The 16050-nt window shown below is 37.2% G+C and overlaps 3 protein-coding genes across 3 annotated transcripts in view; 1 reads left to right on the plus strand and 2 right to left on the minus strand.

Moving 5' to 3' along the window:
* LOC307156318 (serine/threonine-protein kinase Nek4-like) overlaps window positions 1-16050 on the minus strand; it is a gene marked incomplete at its 3' end in the record, with an annotated part of 945281 nt that overhangs the window by 251727 nt on the left and 677504 nt on the right. The window lies entirely within an intron of this gene.
* LOC307156530 (aerolysin-like protein) lies at window positions 3020-4042 on the minus strand. The gene has a single exon (XM_079867944.1). The coding sequence runs from the start codon at window positions 4037-4039 to the stop codon at window positions 3074-3076; it is 966 nt and encodes a 321-aa protein (XP_079724070.1). The 5' UTR covers window positions 4040-4042; the 3' UTR covers window positions 3020-3073.
* On the plus strand, window positions 14985-15635 carry LOC307155019 (histone H1-like; the record flags this gene model as incomplete). Its single annotated transcript, XM_079865317.1, has 1 exon — window positions 14985-15635. Exon 1 carries the CDS (start codon window positions 15009-15011, stop codon window positions 15633-15635), a length of 627 nt encoding a protein of 208 aa, XP_079721443.1. The 5' UTR covers window positions 14985-15008.

Here is a 16050-nt window from a genome sequence, read left to right on the forward strand (position 1 = left end):
TACCGGCAGTCGGCTTGTCCATTGTTTGTGTTAACAGGGGGGGGGATTATGTAAATGTGGCATTATTATTATGAGTTTATTATTTGTATTTGTTATTTTGTCTGCCTTTTTGTTTCTGCTTTTGTTAATGTGTATATATGTATATATATATATATATATATATATATATATATATATATATATATATATATATATATATATATATATATATATATATTGGAAAATGTATATATTGAATTATATACTTACCTCAAAAAGGTTTTGTAATGGTTTTAACTAAAGGGGTGGGGCTTGGACTATAAAAAGGAGCCCCAAACTCATGTAGGGTGTCAGTTAACCTGGCGAACGAGCGGGCAATTGTAGTGCCGTGAGCAATTCCTTACTTGAAGTATTTGTGTGTATAGATTCATATCTTTTCTTTGTTTTGTTTTTTGTGCGCCATTCTTTTTACTTATTTTTTTACTTTTGTACATCGCTTTGGTCATTTCCTTTTTGGGACTGTATCACTTCTCGAGCACTGTAAATAAATAGCACTTTATACCAACATCACTGCGAGTATTGCCATCATCATCATTTTTTTTTTTTTGCAAACCCAATTTTTCGCCGGACAGTGGGCCTGCGAAGACCCGTTGTCTCACAAGGACGTTGATGTATTCTTCACTTTGTTTGAGCGTATTGCAGACGCGAGGGGCTGGGTTGATTCAGACCGTATAGTTTTGCTACAGTGTGTGTTAACGGGGCGTGCTCAGGAGGTTTTTTCCTCGTTGTCTTCGGAAGACAGCGGTGATTATGACAAGGTTAAAACGGCTGTACTGAAAGCATACGAGTTAGTCCCTGAAGCATACCGTCAGCATTTTAGGAGTTGGAAAAAAGGAGATAAATCATATCTTGAATTTGCACGTGATTTGGGGATTCACTTTAATCGGTGGTGCTCGGCTTCAGAAGTGAAAGATTTTGATGACTTATGTAACTTGATGGTCCTTGAACAGTTTAAAAATTCAGTCCCAGAGCGAATTGCTATGTATATAAGTGAACAAAAGGTGAGGACAGCGGGGGAGGCTGCTGCCCTTGCAGATGATTATTTTTTGACCCACAAAAGTAGCATGGCTGGGGGAAATGTTGCGCCTACTGGAGGGGTGTTTTTCTCTAGAGCGTCAGGTGGAAGTTTTCCTCGGGAGCGGAGAGTTGATCAGGGAGTCCGTGACTCTGAGTGTCATTTCTGTCATAAATATGGTCACTGGAAGAGAGAATGCATGGCGTTTAGGTCGCGGAATAGGCAAGATGTGTCTGATATAAAACCGGTGGCTTTAGCGGCGCGGGTTTCCAATGTGCTGTTACAGCAAGATGAGTTTGGTATTAACCGACCTGTGGGTTTCTATTCAAAAAAATTTAACAAACATCAGTTGAATTATTCTGTAATTGAGAAGGAAGCATTGGCTTTGATTTGGTCCTTACAACACTTTGAAGTGTATGTGGGTTCAGGTCCTGTGATTATTTATACAGATCACAATCCATTGACATTTTTGAACTCACTGCACTGCCCAAATCAAAGACTTGTTAGGTGGTCTTTATTTCTCCAGTCATACAACTTGGATATACATCATATAAAGGGCAGAGATAACGTTGTTGCAGATGCTTTGTCCAGAGCCCCATGTCAGTGATTGTTCTATGGTTCTTCATTGTGGTGTCTCTATCTCACTCTTAAATCGCTTCCAGGTACCAGTTGCAGAGATGAGTTGTGAGGCTACAGGATGAAGGAGGAATGAGCAAGTACTGTTTGGGTGACTTTGTATTAAGTGCAGTAACAGTTGTGTAAGTATAACTTTGGGAAATAATTTAAGACCTGTACAGTTTGAAAAGTTAAAGTGTTATGAGTTTATGGGGGTGGTTGGTCAGGGTTCCGGTGGGGACCCTGTCTTTATGGGGGGGGGGGGGGGGGGTGTGACGGCCCCAGGGCCTCGGACAGAGTGCTTGTGTGTGTGTGTGTGTGTGTGTGTCTCTGTCTGTCTTTTTTTACAGGGTGAACTTCCGGGTGGAGTTGAGGCCATCAGGCAGATTAGGGGCAGCTGGTCACTGTCTCTGGATGGAATAAATCCCGCCCCTTTCTGATTGTTGTTGGGCTTGGCTGTTTGCTTCCTCCTGGTCCCCAGCATGATGGCGTTGTCCTTTGCTGTGTTTTGTTTGTTCGTTTAGTTAATTTGGTATTATGTTTTGCTGGTTACGTTTGTTAAGTGTTAAAAGATATGAGTTGCTGTATTTTTATTCAGTTAATTTACTTTTGTGAATAAACACCCTTTCCTGGTTATTTCTTGAGCATGGTTTCCTCTATTTGTTGTGGCTTTTGAGCCGGGCCATAACATATGATATATTGAATTCTAGTTATGTTTAGTAGCTCTTTAATGTTATACTCATTTGATTGTTAAAGCTGATTTCAGATGTATGATTTAAGATTTGCAATTGTGTTTGTATTTATTAATGGTTTTGTTCATGGGTTTTAGAAACCAACAATTACCATCACTGCCATCTGTGAAATGTCTACTCCTATATGTCACCACAAATAAACTGGGAAAAGTACTTGATGACTGAATGAGTTTTAATGGACCCACCATTTCAGTAGCAACAGCCAAATCAGCCCAGAATTTCTGCTAAATTTCTACAGTAAGCATAAAATTACTTACCATTCACCACATTACGCTTCAGCGAGTTTCAGCTGTGGCCACACTCGTCTGGCCTTGAACATGCTCATGGAAACTGTGGGCTGTTTACACGTCATCAAATTGTTTTTTTTTTACATTAACAGAACTTTAAATTAATTTTTGATTAACTGAAAATGTTAAACTCTGACAAGTCATGATAGTATATTTAATCAATAGGCATAATTTGTGTGTCATCCCAACTCAAAATAACAATTACAAGTAAATCACAAGTGTTATGGGCTGGGGCACAGCTGGCCCATACGGATCATGAATCACGGATCAGCTACCTATTCTTGACATCCTGCGATGTGACCATCGTGGATGCGCACACCACAATATCGATGCTAAAACGATACATCGTGCAGCCCTACTTGACATTACAGAGGAGATTCATTGGTATCCACTTTGATATCAATGTAAGTGACGCCTTTGTATGTGCCCTTGGTTCCATATGCAAACACACTGCCGTTCTTGCAGGTCATCTTCACTGTGCCAGTGTAAGGCAGGTCAAAAGTGGCTCTGCCAATAGTGATTGAAACATGCAGCTTCTTCCCTGGTGGGATTTCTAAATCTGTAGTCAGAGTTTCGGTTCTCTCATCTGTGTTCTCACGACCATAAGTGCTTTCAATTCCCAAGGTGACACTGAATCCTGCAGTACCTTCAGCAACCACTGGAATCCCAGCACTCACTTCCATACTAAATGTTGCAGATAAACTTCCACTCACAGACCATGAAGATGTTTTGATCACATTCTTTGAGGTTTCAATTGTTTGTTTTTGTGTGGCGGATGAGTTGTTCCTGAAAGTGAGGGATTTGATTTCTTCTACTGCCACCTGTGGTATCAGTTGGTTGAGAGTGGGATAGTGGACATCGGTGAGAACTGCTGATTCAACTGCTTCGAGAAACATGAATCCCATACAGTCAATGTCATGACCACCTCTTCCTACAACTCCCAAACAAAATCCAGACCCGACATCCATGGGATTTTCTCTTCTTAAACCCCAGCTTGTCATTTTTGCAAAAAATTCTCTCCCCAGACTTGTCTTGAATTTGATGGCTCCAAGACGTGTTCCTGCTCCGTTCGCCCACAGGGACAGTGAGGTGAAACACTCACCAGGTGTGAACTTGAACTCTTGATACGGTCCTTGTGCATCAAAGGTTAGACCTCGTCCACCAAATTCATCAACTCTCCCATCTGAAAGCCAGACCTTGACAGCCTTCACCTGCGATTCTCCCACCCAGACTCCGATCTTCTCTAAAGTGGCACCGTTTTTCTGACCAGTAAATGAGAATGGATTACCTCCTTGTCCTCCAATTTGTTGAAAAGTTGTTGTGTCAGACATCAAATCTGAAAATAATATAAATATACAATTTTATAATTTTATATAAATTATATGAATTAAATTATATACATTTAATATACAAATAATATCAGATCAGAATTAGCATCAGCTTTACACTTTATTGCAGTGTTTCCCAACCCAGTTTCTGGAGACACAACAACAGCACACACTGGACTTCTTTCTTAATTGACCCATTCATTTCTGGTCTTGGAGTATCTACTAATAAGCTGACTTGAATCAGGTGTGTCTGAATAGGCAAACATGCTAAATGTGCAGTTCTGGCATTCCTCTGGGAACATGTTTGGGAAACATTAGCCGCTTTTCCACTGTCAGGCCAAACAGATCTAACTGTGGTAAGGAATGGTTATGTGGCGAATAGGGCTGAGCAAATATGGGCAGAACTCTTTACTGCCCTAGTACTTCAAAAAGCCTTTTAAAGGTATACATGTGAATTAAACGTGGCACAATGGCCTTCATCATCACAGTATCACATCATCACAGTATGCTAATGTCTATCTAGTGCAGGGATTCATCAATATGCTGATTGAGGACTGTTGGGACACTCCAGGCACAGGATGGTTCTGCCGGGAGAGACAGAATCGTTTGCACCTCAATGACACGTCTGTATCATTTGTCTGTATATTTAAACATATAAATTAATAAATAACTTTGCCTGCTTTAAAACCAGTGAAACTGATAATTTTGCAGTGGTCTCTTAATTTCTTCCAGAGCTGTATGTGTGTGAACATACATTCACATTTATATGGGAACATGTATGTGTAATATATGTAAACAATAAAGGATAAAACTTTGTGAATATTACATGTAATGCTATTTTTGTCTTCATTTATATTTTATATGCATTTAATATACAGCCATACATGGTCAATGCATATAATTGCAGTATATTGACAAATATAAGCACTAGTTTCCCATATATGGAAATGTATTATGACATATATCACATTTTCTGTATATTCCCATATCTATTTTTTTTTTTTTTTTTTTTTTTTTTAATTAAAGGGTTTATACACTTTTATTAAATATTTTTATTTCAGAAATGTTGGAGCATGCAGGAATTGCAAACATAACCATTTTCAAAACATCTTACATATCGGTTTGAATTATCAACACTCAGTTCACTGGATTGAAGTGTCTATCATGCACGATTATAAGAGCTGCCTGAGCAAAACGTGGCTCAAAAAATCATAAAGTAATTTACTCACATTTCATTCGAGGAAGATGCTCCATGCTGTCGTCACTGATGTCAGAGTCACAATGAATTTGTTAGTCTCTTAATACAGTCTCAGTCAGAGATGTGCTGTCAGACTCTTCAAAACCTACAGAGAGAAGTGACACAAATCAGGATGAGTACATCCTCACCATATCTTCCAGTAAAATGTAAAATGCAGTATATTTGTACAGAATACGAGGCAGTTCTTTATTAAATTCATATAAGACAAAAGAATTACAGAAATAATGTATTCTAAACCTTAAATAAATTCCACAGTCAAGAGTTTGAAGCATATGAGGGAGAAACACCCAGAAAATCTAAATTGTGCTTTGTTGGTTTTGCATTCTTGTAGATAATTTCTTGTTAGTATAGTGTAACTTTTTTATTTTACTACCCACCAGACTCAAGAGCCAGCTGATTGGGTCACTGGTGCTCAGAGGGCTCCTGATTGTCCTAGGTGACAACCCCACAGACTTCTTCCAAGCATGCTTTGTAAGTTACGTATTTTCTCAGAGGCTATCTCAAAGGACCATGACAACATCATTATTTTATTATTTGATATTCCAGGGCTCTAGAGTGCGACCAAATTTTGTAAGGGTGCGACTAAAACATTGCCTAGGTCGCACCGGTGCACATAACGTCCTCGCATCCGCTGCCTCTCCACGAACTAAGCGTTTGTTCTCCTTTGACAGAACTCACACTCATGGGAACTCACACTCTTCTCTCACGCGGTGCCACAGCTCGCACAACATACAGCCCTGCTTAATGAGTGACGACGGAGGACAGAATTAAACATTCAAACGTAGCCTGGTTACACTTAAGGTCTGTGATATTAGTCTGATTTTATTTTTGATTTTGGCTTCCAAAGATTAAAAAAATATATATATATATTGAGGTAAAACCATTAAAAACTATAGCCGCATTCATTCTGTCTAGCGCAACTTCTTCCCTTCACAGCATTAAGGGCTCTTACAGAGTCAACGCATCGATACGCACACGCGCCTGCAAGGCTACGCATCGCTACGCTTCGGCCGCCATTATGCGTCTATGCGTAGCAAAATGTGTCGTCCCAGTTTTTGATACGCGACGCACCGTTGCATGCCATACTATGCGTTGTTGGTGGGGGCGATACTGCAAGTTGCTTGCGTCCAACGTGTAGACTATGAAAGGGAGCACGTCACTCACGTTGACTCTGTAAGAGCCCTTACGCTGTCATTTCTCCCTAAAACTCAAACTTAACGACAGAATCAGCACGATCGGTGATTGTTGTAAAATGCAGTCTAGCTACTATTGTTAAATTGCGGGACGCATTAATAATTAAAAGAGCTATTAAAAGCATAAAAATCTCCGCAAGAGATGCTGTTCGCAAGGCGGCGCGCGCTCCGAAACAGACCGAGACAAGCAAATTATACTTTAGGTTTCATGTGCGCGTTTATACGATCAAATGTACACAAAAGTACTGTATGTCAAAATGACCGGTTTGGTCTGGACCTCTGTATTATTTAGAGGTGTGTATAATAAAGGCTGTGCAATAATATAGTATAAACTCGACTCTAGTGCTGCGAGGATATTGCACAGCATCAGGATAATTTGATAATGGTCATAAAGTGTGAGATAAGATGCTAAACTAAACATTTCATAATTGAGATAGAAATGTTAAACGACCAACAAATATAATCAGGCAAACAAGTAAACTTTTGACTAATTTCACCATTTTGAATTGAAAACAGGCCTACATAATTTACGTAACATCAATGTATGCAAGAAACCTTAACGAAGCCTTTTTTATCATATTGGGCATACGATTTATGAATATGTACATATTGTGAATACATTTCATAAACTTAGCTTTCCTGGTAGCCTTCAGTAAATTACTTTCAGTAAATTAAATGATTCATAAAGTTGACCCTATGTTTGCTTTCTACACTGACACAGACTGAAATGAAGACTATCAGTCAAAGCTCAGCTTTAGGAGGTGAAGAGACAGAGCAAGATAACGAGACTGAGAGAAACAGAAAGACTGATGGAGATGAGGAGAGAGCAGGTGTTGACTAATAATATTAATAAAAAATAAAAACACTTGGTGAGTTAGCATGAAAAAATATATAAAAATCAATATATTTTTAAAAAATTATGAGAGGAAACGTTTTTATTTCACTTTTGTTTAGCATTTTAAATGATTATTTTATTATATCAATATCATCAGTTCAGTGCAGAAAAAGGAAAAGGTAACATGATAACTGATAAGCTTAACCAATTATTCTTCTTATTATTTTTTATTTTCATTATTTTTTTTTTTTATTAATCACTGCAAGTCTTTAAATTGATAATAATTTAACATCAAAATTTAAGTTTTTATTTTATTTTTATTTTTATTATTTTTTAAAGGGGCAAAGTGAAAGCTAATTTTGCTTGCCTGACCAGACAAGTAGCTTAAAACTTTAGTGATAAAATACTGAGGTAAAAATTCAAAATGTTGAGTTAAAAAAAAAAAAAAAAAAAAAAAAAAAAGTATAACATATTATAGTTATTTAACATAACACCACTGCAGGAGCTATTTTGATGAATATCAAGATTGAAAATGTTAGATTAATTTTAGGCTATAGTTCAATAAACAAGTAGCCTATTTAATATTAAGTTAGCCTACTTATAGTTTAGGCACATTATCGACTGTTTTAGTTCTATTTCACCGACGAAAATAGTTCCATAGCGTCACGATCATTTCGATGATCAACTGACTTAGGCAATTATTTTAGGAAGGTCTATTGAATGCCTATTGAATGATTATGATTTAGCGTTTGAATGAATGACTCATTAAGACCGTCACTTGCCGCCACTTATTGGCGGTTTAGTTTCATGTTTAAAAGTATCATTGATTTTTTTGTGTGTATTCAAAGATTTATTTAAAACATTCACCTCATAACATTATGCTATTTATTGCAGTTGTAATTTTGCAGTGTACATTATTTAATTTGATTGGTAACAGCCCCGTTTTTATTATAACTTAATTTATTGATCAAATGTAAGAATTTGACATGAAAGATGATGCTTAATGTAAAAAGAAAATCTGCCTTTTTATAAATGTAAATAACGCCATGCGGGGTAAATATCACAAATATGCAGATTTACTATGTAAAAGCTGATAGAACACTGATGAGAATATATTGCTTCAGAATGAAATATTTATAGGCTACCACCAAAAATCATCCCGGAATAAATTATTTTACATTTGATAATTCAATATCTGTACGTGAATACTGTTAGACCCTGAAAATCTTAAAGTTGTGTTTATTTTCATTTGTTTCATCTTTGTTCTATTAAATTTGGTTTTGTCCATTGCTTGTAATTAAGTTTATTTGTTATAATTGTATTACTGAATGTTTGCTTTTCTTTAATAACATTTGAACTTTATAGTTAAGTCTTTGGCTTTTGCTGTGGTATCAAATATGTCACTGGCAGGCCTATCTAACGTTTTGTAGCTTATTTATTTGAATAAAAGGTTTCATGGGCCAAAACAACAAAAGCAATAACAATTTAAAATCTTTTTATTATTATTATTATTATTAGTATTGTGTTGGGTAATGAGTGTGGGTGCTAACACTGATCTTGCACACCCCTCAGCAAATGTGCGGTTGCGCCCCTGGTAAGTCTACAGTAGTTTTTATTTATTTATTTATTTATTTATTTATTTATTTAAATCATTTTGTAGGATACTGTACTGAGCTATTGGCAGAAGCTCATCCAGTAAGTCAGTCTGCCTACTAAGCATTTAATAACCTTGTAAATATCATTAATTGTAATGAATGATTGGACGATTATATTCTTGGACTGCGAGTTGAATTTGCAGACGGTCCCTTTAGCAGCCTAGGCGAATATGCAGCGAATATCAAACCTAAAATTAACTTTACTGCACATAGCCTATGCAAAGTCAATGCAAATGCCGTTAATTATTTTTTTTTTCCCGCAGCCCCGCTTATTTTCACGTTACCTTGTAAACCGCACGTTCTACATTGGATGCGGCGAGAAGCGACGATACACAACAAATTACCAAAAAGTGATCCAGCACGCTCTGTTTCTGACGCACTTCAAGCACTCGCGGGGCGGGGAAGATTGATGCGCCGGACCGGAGTCGGGGGACTTAGTTAAAGGGATAGTTCACCCAAAAATGAAAATGCTGTCCTCGTTTACTCTCCCTCAAGTTGTTCCAAACCTGTATGACTTTCTTTTTTTCTGCTAAACACAAAAGAAGATATTTTGAAGAAAGTCGGTAACCAAACGACTGATGGACCCCATTGACGTCCATAGTAGGAAAAAATAAATAAAAAAATACTATGGAAGTCAATGGGGACCAGCAACTGTTTAATTACCAACCTTCTTTAAAATATCTTCTTTTGTGTTCAGCAGATGAAAGGAAATCATACAGGTTTGGAACAACATGAGGGAGAGTAAATGAGGACAGCATTTTCATTTTTGGGTGAACTATCCCTTTAAGTTTTTGTGTGGTTTTTTTTTTTTTTTTTTTTTTTTTTTTTTGCTTTATTTGGTAGTATTTCGAATTAATGGCTTAAAATAGTATTAGTAAAATAAATAATAATAATAAAAAATCAGTCGTTCACTCATTTTGGCGCCCCTATGGGTGAGTGGAGCCCATAGCATTTGCCTATTCCGCGGGCCGGCTTCGTTGGCAACATTCTAGTAGGCTATATAGCGTGATGCGTGTGTGTCAATCAACATTGCAGTTCCCGCAACCTCTGCCAAAAGTGTGTTCATCGTTTAGAAAATTAAGCTTACAAAATGTTTCTCATAGATTAAAAAAAGAGCCGCTACTGATTCAAGGCAATACAGTTTACAGAGCACTGCTGAGCCCGTTGTTTTTATTAAAAGTTTAAGTGGATATCCTTCTGGTGTTTTCTAAAAAAATGCAGGCCTATATGTAGAAACCATAGCCTAATTACCAGCAGAATCGATCTGAAATCAGACTGATGTTTTTTTTTAAATTATCATAAAGTTGCATAAAATCAATTAAACTATTTATCCCCACCTAAATAGATATTTTCAGTTAGATTTAGATTCCTTACCTGAACGAAATGACTGGGATTATGAAACCTGGGTGTTCCTGTCTTCAGAAATGGTTGATCTCTCCAGTAATATCCCTGAGACATGCCATTAAATAGGCCTACAGCACTTTGACGGATATGGGAGTGGCTAAGACAGGGGGGTTGTGGTTTTCCTGGTTTCGCTTTAGCTTGGTTTGTTTTCCACTGCAGTTAGTACCGCTTCAAAGTGGGTGGGATTATAGACTGATCGTTATAAGGTTTGTTTGAGATGAGCAAAATCTGCGCAGAACCGATCACCGGTGATCAGCGCGAGATGCATGTGTAGCGGTGTAGATATTTTTAAATGTTTTGAATAAAATAATTTTCCACACAAAGCTGGTCGTGCAAAAGTTGAATTTAATTACAATACCTGTGTGATAAAACACATAAACAGACAGGCACTGTTAAACCGCAGCTCTTTTAACCTCTCCTCAAGTGACAATGCAGGAAAGAGAGACACACACTTCGCCACACACATAGCCTACACAATATATAATAATAGCAATAGTATAAATAATGATAATAATGATAATAATAATAACAAAAATGTCATTGTATGCAAATAATTCAAAACAGCATTACAGTGTTTCTTAGATCCCACATACCTGTGTGATAAAACACATAAACAGACAGGCACTGTTAAACCGCAGCTCTTTTAACGTTACCCGTTAAGCACAAAATACATGTTTAAATACACCAGAGTAAGTTAACTACAGAAACCAGCAAATGCAATGTACAATATGTATTAATACACTGGAATATATATTTAGTATGCGTACCAAATATACACATATACATATACATACACATACACACACACACACACATATATATATAAGTTTAATATATATATATATATATATATAAGTTTATTTTTGTGCTGTTAATGAGTGAATAGTGCGTTGCGTGAAATGGCGGCGGGGTGTGTGCGTCACAAGTGAGAGATGTGTTAGTGGCTAAGCGGCTAAAGTCTTGATTAAATTATATATATAAAGCGGCTAAAGTCTTGATTAAATTATATATAATTTAATCAAGACTTTAGCTGCTTAGCCACTAACACATCTCTCACTTGTGACGCACACACCCCGCCGCCATTTCACGCAACGCACTATTCACTCATTAACAGCACAAAAATAAACTTAATTTAACAAGTTAATGACTCGAACTAATAGTCATATATAACATCTCAATGAATACTCTTTCACAATTGATTATTTAAACCTGACATGAACACTTATAACCAGGGTGCGATTTGCCGGGGGGGATGCGTGGGATTTCCCCCTTTCTGGTCAATGTATCCCTGCCTCTGCTTAATTATTTTTATCCTTTTATTTTATTTTTATTATTTTTATTAAAGTTATCTAACGTTATATTTGTGTGTGTGTGGACTGTGGAGCTTTTTAATCTATGGTGCTGTTAACGTTACCGTGGTCAATAACGTTAATAGAAATTTATATTAATTGGCTAATTAATTAATCAGAAAGCTGCAGAGACTGCATATTAGGTTATATTACGTTTATAAAAAGTTGTTATGGTCGATGGGAAGTAATTTAGATAAACCCCGCTGCTTGTTGACGATGATACTGCGCGGATTTCGATCCTGAAATATCGATACTGATGTTGTATATTCTATAGGATCTATCCACACATAAAAAATGTCGATCCTAAGGTGTTTTTTTTTTTTTTAAACCAGTCATTTTATTTATTTAGCACGAATTTATTTTATTCAGAAAGTATGCATTACATTGATTAAACGTGACAGTAAAGGATTTTACATTGTTACACAAATATATATTTCATGTAAATGCTGTCCTAATAATTACGATGCTGAAAACTCAGCTTTGATCAAAGGAATAAATTACATTTTAACATATTGTTTTGAATTGCAATAATAGTTCACAGTATTTGTTTTTACAAAGATTTACTGTATTTTTCATCAAATAAATGCAGCCTTGGTAAGCAGATTAGACTTCTTCCAACATTAAACATCTTACCAACCCCAAACTTGAAAACTAGCATGTAACATTTACTATAATTTTGCTAGTTTGTGCAATTAAATTTATTTTGATTGATCGTTAAAGTTCAAATGGATTGTGTTATGTTCTGTAATTGTTGTTAATAAATCTGTCAGAATGAAACGTGCAAAAGTTTTACCTATTGGGGTACAACAGTGGCAATCTTTAAAAAAAATAACAATGGTTTTACGGTAACCATATAATCCAGGAAGCTTACCGCTACCTGTATCTCTTCATAAGAAAACCAACGGAGCCACTCCTTTTAAGAGCCACTCCTATACTCCTCTTACTGCCTCTCTCTCACACACTCTCTTTCTTTCTTTCTTCACACACATTTCTATTTCTCTCTCTCTCTCTCTCTCTCTCTCACACACACACACACACACTCTCTCTCTCTCAATTTCTTTCTTGTAAAGCTTCACTGTCTTCAAAGTATTGCTACTCTATTCTTTATTTTTCTTTCACCTTACTCTATCTCTCACTGTCCAAAACATTTTTTAAAAATGTAGTTTTTAATTTGCAAAAGGTTTACCTATTGGGGTACAACAACACTGGCAGCCTTTAAAAAAAAAAAACAATGGTTTTACTACGGTAACCATACACATGACTAATTACAGGCGCATCGAGAGCACAAATCACAAATTATTTTAGAGGTCATGAAAATGTATTCACCTCATATATCAACCCAAAGTGCATGCTTTTAAAAGTAAAAAGTATCGGTATGTTGTAAAGTTTTTCTTTCTTCAAAGCAGACCAGGAGACGTTGGAGTTATTGTTTATTGAGCGCGGCTGCGGATTCGTCCAACAAAATCTAATGTACATAAATTGACATGGTGTCTTATAGGCATTTTAGGAGGAGGGACTTTTGAAGGTGGAGACAAATTCAAACAAAGCATGTAAATGAGTATACAGGTTAAGGAAACCCGCCCCAGACTCCAGCGTGTTACCAGTCTCAATCCAATCAGCATAACCATTCAAACATGTGCTAATCCAATCAGCCTAACGATTCAACGTCTGGACTGTGGCTCTTGCTCCAAGAGCCATTAAAGACAATAGGTTAGCATGATAACATGATCCTTCAGAAATCATTCTAATATGCTGATTTTATGCTCAAAAATATTATTTTCAATGTTGAAAACAGTTGTGTACAATTTTTTTTTTCAAAATTATTTGATGAATAGAAAGTTCAAAAGAACAGCATTTATTTAAAATATAATATTTTCTACATTATAAATGTCTTTACTGTAACTTTTGATGAGTTTAACTCATCCTTGATGAATAAAAGTATTGATTTATTTTATTTCTTTCCCCAAAAAATAAAATTAAAATTCTTACTGACCCCAAACTTTTGAACGGTAGTGTTTAATGTTACAAAAGCTTTCCATTTCAGATAAATGCTGTTCTTTTGAACTTTCTATTCATCATAGCATCATGAAATAAAATTGTAAAAAACTGTTTTCAACATTGATATAATCATAAATGTTTCTTGAGCATCAAATCATCATATTAGAGTGATTTCTGAAGGATCATGTGACACTGAAGACTGGAGTAATGATGCTGAACATTCAGCTTTGATCACAGGAATAAATTACACTGTACTATATATTCACATAGACAACAGGTGTTTTAAATTGTAATAATATTTCACAATATTACTGTTTTTGTTTGTATTTTTAATCAAATAAATGCAGCCTTGGTGAGCAGAAGATACTTCTTTTAAAAACATAAAAAATCTTACCGATCTAAAACTTTTGACCGGTAGTGTATATATAATCCACAAATCCGAGTGGAGACAGATGCAGTGATTTGGTTGAAACTGTAACAAACCAGACGAGACCAGTTAACTCATTGTTAAATTTTTTTGAATTACATGAAGTGGTTATTTAAGGAAATCATGACCTGTGCTGTCTCTTGCTTTAAATTAGCAATAATTTCCATTTACATGGTTCCCTAAGAGATGAATGGCGAATCAGTAGACACAAATCCTTTATTACAATTAAAATATTTATGTTGTGATATGATGCTGGCCTACATCAACGATTTATTTAACGTGTTTAATGAGATAACATAGTGATAATCTGCTGACCGAAGATAAGGGCCAGACAGACTCTGAGACTCCGGATGATGTTCGTGTGCTTCAAGCTGCCCAAAACAACAGCTGTATGAAAGCCTCCTAACGCTCATCACTGATGCTGATTACATTGAAGTCTCTTTTAGACTGTTTTCTAGGCACACAGATTACGCGTTCAGGTTTTTATCAACTGTTCCGTTAAAACTATCCATCAGATTTGAGCACGGCTTTCCCCCGCGGCTGATGCTCGCCTTGGATTTGGTCTGACGAAGGCAAAAGTAACGTTTCCTCTTCGCGTTTTTTAGTCTCTAATGAAAGCCCAGAACCTCTGCTTGGTGTTCACTTAGTTTTGATTGTGACAAACTAGTTAACAGCTCCAGTTTCGCCCCAAATGTAAGAGAAGAAAACACAAGCGTCAGCGCAGCAGACACCGAGCGGGGCAGGTTGAGTCTACGAGGTTCTCATGTGTCGTTTAAGACCGCGGCGCCGCTCGAGCGCTATTCATTCATTGTTGAAACCAGACAGAGTTTATCAGATCCGATCAGAGAGAGAGATGGCAGAAACCGCCCCAGCCCCCGCTGCTGCCGCCCCGGCCAAAGCGCCCAAGAAGAAGTCCGCTGTGAAAGCCAAGAAAGCAGGTCCAGGCGTTGGCGAGCTCATCGTCAAGGCTGTGTCCGCATCCAAGGAGAGGAGCGGTGTGTCCCTCGCCGCCCTGAAGAAAGCGCTCGCTGCCGGCGGATACGATGTGGAGAAGAACAACTCCCGCGTCAAGATCGCCATCAAGAGCCTGGTGACTAAAGGCACCCTGGTTCAGGTCAAAGGGACCGGTGCCTCGGGCTCCTTCAAACTCAACAAGCAGCAAGCCGAGACCAAGAAGAAGCCAGCGAAGAAAGCGGCTCCTAAAGCCAAGAAGCCCGCAGCCAAGAAACCAGCAGCCGCTAAGAAGCCCAAAACTGCAGCAGCGAAGAAGCCCGCCGCTAAGAAATCCCCGAAGAAGGTGAAGAAACCCGCCGCTAAGAAGGCGACGAAGAGCCCCAAGAAGGCCAAGAAACCGGCGACTCCTAAGAAAGCAGCCAAGAGCCCCAAAAAGGCAAAGGCGGCCAAACCCAAAGCGGCGAAACCTAAAGCAGCGAAACCTAAAGCCGCCAAGCCTAAAAAGGCAGCTCCCAAGAAGAAATAAATCTAACGTTACTGTGTGTTCCTCAACGGCTCTTTTCAGAGCCAACCACTGACTCCCAGTAAAGAGCAAAACTCATGTTTCTGAATGATTTGTTAGTTCTTGAATAAAATAGCCAAATATGTGACTCAACAAATTTAGTTTTGGTAAAACTCAAGTAAATAATTTAATTCGCAAGAAATTGATTGAAAATTGCCAAAAAGCTTGTTATATTTCAAAGTAAACCGTTATCACAGTTCAACTCAAGGATGTTGATGAACAGTACAGCATTTATACACAAACCATAATGCTGGAGAAACGTGGCAATTCAAACAACCCCACAAACAATAATGGCAGTGATAAAATTATAATATTACATTAAGGGTAATAATACTCTACAGTATCAGATCTGGTCAATGTGAACAAGTATAGTGTGTGA

The sequence above is a fragment of the Squalius cephalus genome (genome assembly GCF_949319135.1).
Source record: "Squalius cephalus genome assembly, chromosome: 3".
NCBI lineage: Eukaryota > Metazoa > Chordata > Actinopteri > Cypriniformes > Leuciscidae > Squalius > Squalius cephalus.

Excerpts from the sequence above, each read along its gene's own strand:
- LOC307156530 (XM_079867944.1), bottom strand. The coding sequence starts at position 4,039 with ATGTCTGACACAACAACTTTTCAACAAATTGGAGGACAAGGAGGTAAT.